This window comes from Procambarus clarkii, chromosome 3 (genome assembly GCF_040958095.1).
Source record: "Procambarus clarkii isolate CNS0578487 chromosome 3, FALCON_Pclarkii_2.0, whole genome shotgun sequence".
Classification (NCBI taxonomy): Eukaryota; Metazoa; Arthropoda; class Malacostraca; order Decapoda; family Cambaridae; genus Procambarus; species Procambarus clarkii.
This window is the reverse complement of record NC_091152.1, coordinates 51,535,711-51,543,219: the sequence shown is the minus strand read 5'-3', so window position 1 is coordinate 51,543,219 and position 7,509 is coordinate 51,535,711. Positions and strand designations below refer to the sequence as shown.

At 40.1% G+C, this 7,509-nt stretch overlaps 1 protein-coding gene across 1 annotated transcript; it reads left to right on the top strand.

Annotated features, from left to right (window-relative positions):
* Positions 1 to 316: 316 nt before the first annotated feature.
* LOC138369036 (mucin-7-like) lies at positions 317 to 775 on the top strand. Its single transcript, XM_069331932.1, has one exon. It carries the CDS (start codon positions 317 to 319, stop codon positions 773 to 775), a length of 459 nt encoding a protein of 152 aa, XP_069188033.1.
* The last annotated feature ends 6,734 nt before the right edge of the window (positions 776 to 7,509 follow it).

Below are 7,509 nucleotides of genomic sequence, written 5' to 3'. Positions count from 1 at the left end.
GCTACGTGGAATTTGTTGTTCCAAGTAGCAAATTTTAAACAACAACGAAAGCGTTCACATCCAATGGATGCCCAGCTCCCAACCAACCAGCCACTCATCGAGCCAGCCGTCGCCACCTCGACCAATCACTGTACAGCACAGTACAAGCGTTGACAACGGCGGCCAGTATGATAGCTGGCAATAACTCCCAAGAATATGGTAGAATTCTAAATATTCTCTACAAAGCAAATGGTGTGCCAGCTTTCACCGTTCGTGATGAAGTTTACACCAACACCACTTACCCTCCAGTTCTCAAGATCCGGATCCGGTCTGTGACATGACTGTGAGCGCCGCCGTGCTGACGGATCTACTGTCAACAGCAGCAACGCCTGCTGCTGCTGCTCCTGCAACACCATCACAAGCCACCCAGACGCCTACGCCTCCTTCATCGACAACTGCCACAGTTCCACCTCTCATGTGTGGACCCTCTGAACGATATACATCAGCTGCAGGACCCGTGGAGACTCAACAAGCAAGAACTCATCCCTCAAGATCCACCGCCTCTACTTCTGAGTCAGCCGACTCATCGGATGAGGACGTCTCGGTGGGAACCCCTCCTCCGCCACGGAAGCACCCCTACACAACCGAAGATTTCCTGCAGGACACGCCCTCCAACGACAGCCTCACCCTAGCAAGACCTCCAACGACAGCCTCACCATGTCAACGCGTAGCAAGACCAACAGACCGGCCAAGAAGCCCGGGAAGAAGAAGAAGAACACCGACGATTCGCACCTGAGAAAATCAAGTAAACAGAAGAACACCGACGACATGCTGTAAAGAACAGGGCGACGAGACGCCCTGCCTCCTGCAGGACACATCAGCCAGCAACCATGAGAACTCCACCTTACCACCACACCACATCACCAGCTGCAAGTCTCACCCACTGTGGTTGGGCCACCGACCTTCCCCCCCCCCCCTCTTCGACTTGTCTCCAGTTCCTAGCTCAAGATTTCTGCATCTTCGCCCCTGTCTTCAACCCCCGCTTGCCTGCTCTAGGGTCCTTGGCACGAAAGGCACGAACGCGTTCACATCCTCATAATCTAAGCGAACTGGATGATCTTATCAAGGGACTTGGACCTCATTAAGTCAGGAGCTGAACTTTCAACATCAGGGCACAGAGAGCTGAGTTTTCTCTGGGAAGTTCGCAACACCACTGTGTACCAACACCACTGTGTACCGAGAAACACAATGCTGCATTTGCAACTTACTGTGATGTTAGTGACGGTCTGTGTTACTGTGATGTTAGTGGCGGTCTGTGTTACTGTGATGTTAGTGACGGTCTGTGTTACTGTGATGTTAGTGGCGGTCTGTGTTACTGTGATGTTAGTGGCGGTCTGTGTTACTGTGATGTTAGTGGCGGTCTGTGTTACTGTGATGTTAGTGGTGGTCTGTGTTACTGTGATGTTAGTGGCGGTCTGTGTTACTGTGATGTTAGTGGCGGTCTGTGTTACTGTGATGTTAGTGGCGGTCTGTGTTACTGTGATGTTAGTGGCGGTCTGTGTTACTGTGATGTTAGTGGCGGTCTGTGTTACTGTGATGTTAGTGGCGGTCTGTGTTACTGTGATGTTAGTGGCGGTCTGTGTTACTGTGATGTTAGTGGCGGTCTGTGTTACTGTGATGTTAGTGGCGGTCTGTGTTACTGTGATGTTAGTGGCGGTCTGTGTTACTGTGATGTTAGTGGCGGTCTGTGTTACTGTGATGTTAGTGGCGGTCTGTGTTACTGTGATGTTAGTGGCGGTCTGTGTTACTGCAAAGACGTGAATGGGTTGTTTACTGCTGTTCAACTGAAGCGCAGCTGCTCATAGACAGTTTAGACTTAAACCAGTTTAACTTCACAATGGAACCAATATCCACCTGTACCTCTTGCGCCTTCCCTACAAACAAAAGAAGGCCACGAAAATAAACAAATACTTGCCCAAGTCAAATGGGCAGAATTTAAGTGGGATGTGTATTTTTGGGGGAGTGATTTTAACTGGGTTTGGCTTTCTGTCTCTGGTTACCATAGATGAAATTATATAAGCATGTTCAACGGATGAAATTACTGCTCATGCCACTGTAATTGTTATAATGTAACGGACACATGTGGATACATTGTAGGAAGACACGGGGGCAAACACAGCTTAGTGTAATGTATCCGGCGGTGCCCGGGTCTGTCGCTGTACTTTCCATTAACCTCTTAATTCTCTTCCTTTCCTTTCTCAACCCTTCTTTTCCTCCTGTCCCTCTCTCCACTCCTATTCTGACTCGTTACCCTTCTCCGTCTTTCCCATATTAGTTCTCTTCTCTCTCTTACCACGTCTTTATCTCCACTTCCCCCATTTTCCCTCTCATCACCTCGCCCCCCCCCACATTGCCTCACTCTTCCCCCCCCCCTACCTGTCCTCTCTCTCTCTCTCTCTCTCTCTCTCTCTCTCTCTCTCTCTCTCTCTCTCTCTCTCTCTCTCTCTCTCTCTCTCTCTCTCTCTCTCTCTCTCTCTCTCTCTCTCTCTCTCTCTCTCTCTCTCTCTCTCTCTCTTCTTCACATTATCTTCACCGTATATACCATTTTTATCACCAAACCCACCTTAACTGCTCACTATCTTTAGCACTATAACCGTCTTCGCTACTCACTATCTTCATTCTGTTCGTCGTTTTCGAGTAAATCATGATATCTTGCGGGGTTAACGGGGAGGGGGGGGGGGGGGGGGGGAATAACTTCAACACAATATAGAGATCATATCCGCGATTTCATGTTAGACCTCGTGTAAATCACACACTGAGGGAAGGGGATGGGAGAGGGGGTTTAAACTAGAGGCCGATTTATTTTTTAAAGTGTAGCACTTGAACGAACCCCGTCTGGCCTAAGACAATGCCCTACCCAACATTTCTCATTTTGGAAAGTTGAGTGAGACTGGCCTCGAGCATCTGGCCTGGGACTTTTGACAGACATATATTCGATTTTATAGATATAGCTGATTCTGAGTCGGCAACTTTGTGTAAAGACATTAATTTAGAGTTTGAGAGGTGGCGTGTATATAGGGTGAGGGAAGTCAGTAAGATTCTTTCGTAAGCTAAACACAGGATTATGTTCCAAAACTCTTTATAATTACCCTGGTGCATTTTTTAGGAGTAATTTTTTATGATATCGCGATCCTTAAACTATACAATGATAATTCAAAATTTTATAACTTTGATAAAAGTTGTTTTTTTAATCTGTACAAATTGCTTCGTAAACTTTCTGAAGGTTGATCAATTAATATTTGTTTTTAATATCTTAAACTTTAGTTTCCACTATTTATATTATCATCAATATATTCTGGTCTTCATTATCATAAGGCTTTAAGAATTAGTGAAGAAAACAGTATGTGTTTCCACATGCCAGAACAAGCAGACATTTACATATAGTTTAACATGAGCGGATGTTCCATAATAAACAGTTATATATTAATTGTTTAAGCCACCGCCGACAATTATTTCCTTCCTACAAGTACATGTTTATTGAATAACACTTCCTTAAGACTACACTACACTGTCTCGCTACACTGTGTTGCCTTCACTTCCCCAACACTTCACTACACTATCTCTGTCTCTCTACACTGTGTCACCTACACTTACTTCCTCAAGACTACACTACACTGTCTCTGTGTCTCTACACTGTCACCTTCACTTCCTCAAGACTACACTACACTGTCTCTGTGTCTCTACACTGTCACCTTCACTTCCTCAAGACTACACTACACTGTCTCTGTGTCTCTACACTGTCACCTTCACTTCCTCAAGACTACGCTACACTGTCTCTGTGTCTCTACACTGTCACCTTCACTTCCTCAAGACTACGCTACACTGTCTCTGTGTCTCTACACTGTCACCTTCACTTCCTCAAGACTACACTACACTGTCTCTGTGTCTCTACACTGTCACCTTCACTTCCTCAAGACTACGCTACACTGTCTCTGTGTCTCTACACTGTCACCTTCACTTCCTCAAGACTACAATAATGGTTCTGTGTCTTTACACTGTGTCGCCTACACTTCCTCATCACTTCACTACACTGTCTCTCTACACTAACACGACAAACACATACACAAACACATACAGTTGTATTAACGTAATACACTTTGTCTTCATACAGCTCTCTAGAGAACTGTGAAGAGCTTTTTATTATTATTATTTTTTATACTTTCTCCTCTGCTTTCTCTTCAACTCAGTAAGACCTTCCGGGAGACTTGAATCTTAACATAACTCACGTGCTAAATCGTCCTCTGGCGAGCTTGGTCACTTTACTCTGCAAACTATTTCCTTTCATTTTTATTTAAGAATGAGGCAGCTAATAAGGCTTCCAGGTTTTTATTGTTACAACGTTAACGTTTCTAAACTCAGACAACTGCTCAGTGGAAGTACAAACTGTGCTTCTAAATGAACATTTCCAGCTGAGTTAATAGCTGTTATCCTACGCTGGTTTCCTTTGGAACCTGACGCAAGCATTGATATTTATGTACTGTATATTTATATGTATTTTTCCTAGTATATATGTATATGTACACTTTACCTCATAATGAGACCGTGAAGCGACGGTCTCGCTTCATGCAGGTCGGCGTTCAATCCCCGACCGTCCAAGTGGTTGGGCACCATTCTTTCCCATCCCATCCCAAATCCTTATCCTGACGTCTTCCCAGTGCTTATATAGTCGTAATGGCTTAGCGCTTTCTCCTCGAAATTTCCTTTCCTTCATAATGAGAAGATTGTCTCTCCCCAGGTTGACCTACTTTCTTAGATGTTCAGCATCCTTCAGTAGCCTTAGGCTGGAGGAGTACGACGCTTACTGAAATCATTACCCTCACCTTTTCTCTCAGCGACTCACAGTGGAAACCAGCCTACCTTACTGTCAGACTCGAAGGCTGACAGCCTCCGAGTCCGATTATATATATATATATATATATATATATATATATATATATATATATATATATATATATATATATATATATATATATATATATATATATATATATATATATATATATATATATATAGATATATATATATATATATATATATATATATATATATATATATATAGATATATATATATATATATATATATATATATATATATATATATATATATATATAGATATATATATATATATGACAATGTCAGACCACGGAAGAAAAATGAAACAGGAAATTTCCTTAAGTACTTTCGTATATTAAATACATCTTCAGAAGGTCCTTCTTCTTCACCTTCTGAAGATGTATTTAATATACGAAAGTACTTAAGGAAATTTCCTGTTTCATTTTTCCTCCGTGGTCTGACATTGTCACATTCTTAATCACGTGTTTATTTTCGTGATATACACACACACACATATATATATATATATATATATATATATATATATATATATATATATATATATATATATATATATATATATATATATATATATATATATATATATAAGTATATTTTGGTAGCAGTCTTTCCTGTAGACATATATTATTAAATATGACCGAAAAAGTAAGATTAATAATTATAACACGAATTTTCTCAATCTTTCGTACATTTCTTTTCACTGTTGGAGGTAATTCAAAAATCAATTCCCCAAAATTCATTTTTATTTCTAGTCTGACGCGACACTTGAGAGCGTTTCGTAAAACTTCTTACATTTTCAAAGACTTTAGTTAACACATACACAACTTAATAGAACTTACACATCTCCGATTTTGTTTATATCTACATTTGAGTGAGGTGGATGGGGTGAGGTGGTATTTAATAAGGTATTAATTTCATCAACACAAGCCAGAACATGAAACAATGGGTATTGAATAGAAGTGATTGTAGAAAGCCTATTGGTCCATATTTCTTGATGCTTCTATATTGGAGCGGAGTCTTGAGGTGGGTAGAATATAGTTGTGCATTAATTGGCTGTTGATTGCTGGTGTTGACTTCTTGATGTGTAATGCCTCGCAAACGTCAAGCCGCCTGCTATCGCTGTATCTATCGATGATTTCTGTGTTGTTTACTAGGATTTCTCTGGCGATGGTTTGGTTGTGGAAAGAGATTATATGTTCCTTAATGGAGCCCTGTTGCTTATGCATCGTTAAACGCCTAGAAAGAGATGTTGTTGTCCTGCCTATATACTGGGTTTTTTGGAGCTTACAGTCCCCAAGCGGGCATTTGAAGGCATAGACGACGTTAGTCTCTTTTAAAGCGTTCTGTTTTGTGTCTGGAGAGTTTCTCATGAGTAGGCTAGCCGTTTTTCTGGTTTTATAGTAAATAGTCAGTTGTATCCTCTGATTTTTGTCTGTAGGGATAACGTTTCTATTAACAATATCTTTCAGGACCCTTTCCTCCGTTTTATGAGCTGTGGAAAAGAAGTTCCTGTAAAATAGTCTAATAGGGGGTATAGCTGTTGTGTTGGTTGTCTCCTCAGAGGTTGCATGGCCTTTCACTTTCCTTCTTATGATGTCTTCGACGAAACCATTGGAGAAGGCAGGTCCTAGTCAACAACGGCTTCACAACTATATTCTACCCACCTCAAGACTCCGCTCCAATATAGAAACATCAAATATGGACCAATAGGCTTTTCTACAATCACTTCTATTCAATACCCATTGTTTCATGTTCTGGCTTGTGTTGATGAAATTAATACCTTATTAAATACCACCTCACCCCATCCACCTCACTCAAATGTAGATATAAACAAAATCGAAGATGTGTAAGTTCTATTCAGTTGTGTATGCGTTAACTAAAGTCTTTGAAAATGTAATAAGTTTTACGAAACGCGCTCAAGTGTCGCGTCAGACTAGAAATAAAAATGAATTTTGGAGAATTGATTTTTGAATTACCTCCAACAGTGAAAAGAAATGTACGAAAGATTGAGAAAATTCGTGTAAGATATATTTATCTTACTTTTTCGGTCATATTTAATAATATATGTCTACAGGAAAGACTGCTACCAAAATATACTAATATATATATATATATATATATATATATATATATATATATATATATATATATATATATATATATATATATATATATATATATATATATATATATATATATATACATATATATATATATATATATATGTATATATATATATATGTATATATATATATATATATATATATATATATATATATATATATATATATATATATATATATATATATATATATATATATATATATAACTGAAAACTCACACCCCAGAAGTGACTCGAACCCATACTCCCAGAAGCAACGCAACTGGTATGTACAAGACGCCTTAATCCACTTGACCATCTCGACCGGACAAAATGAGGTGATAGCCGAGGCTATTTGAACCACCCCACCGCCGGCACTCGGATAGTAATCTTGGGCATAGCATTTTACCAAATCACCTCATTCTTTGGGGCACACGTGAGGAACACAAATGCGAACAAGCCTGAATGGTCCCCAGGACAATATGCAACTGAAAACTCACACCCCAGAAGTGAC

Bases quoted from the DNA above. Each gene is read 5' to 3' on its own strand.
- LOC138369036 (XM_069331932.1), top strand. From the start codon at position 317: ATGACTGTGAGCGCCGCCGTGCTGACGGATCTACTGTCAACAGCAGCA.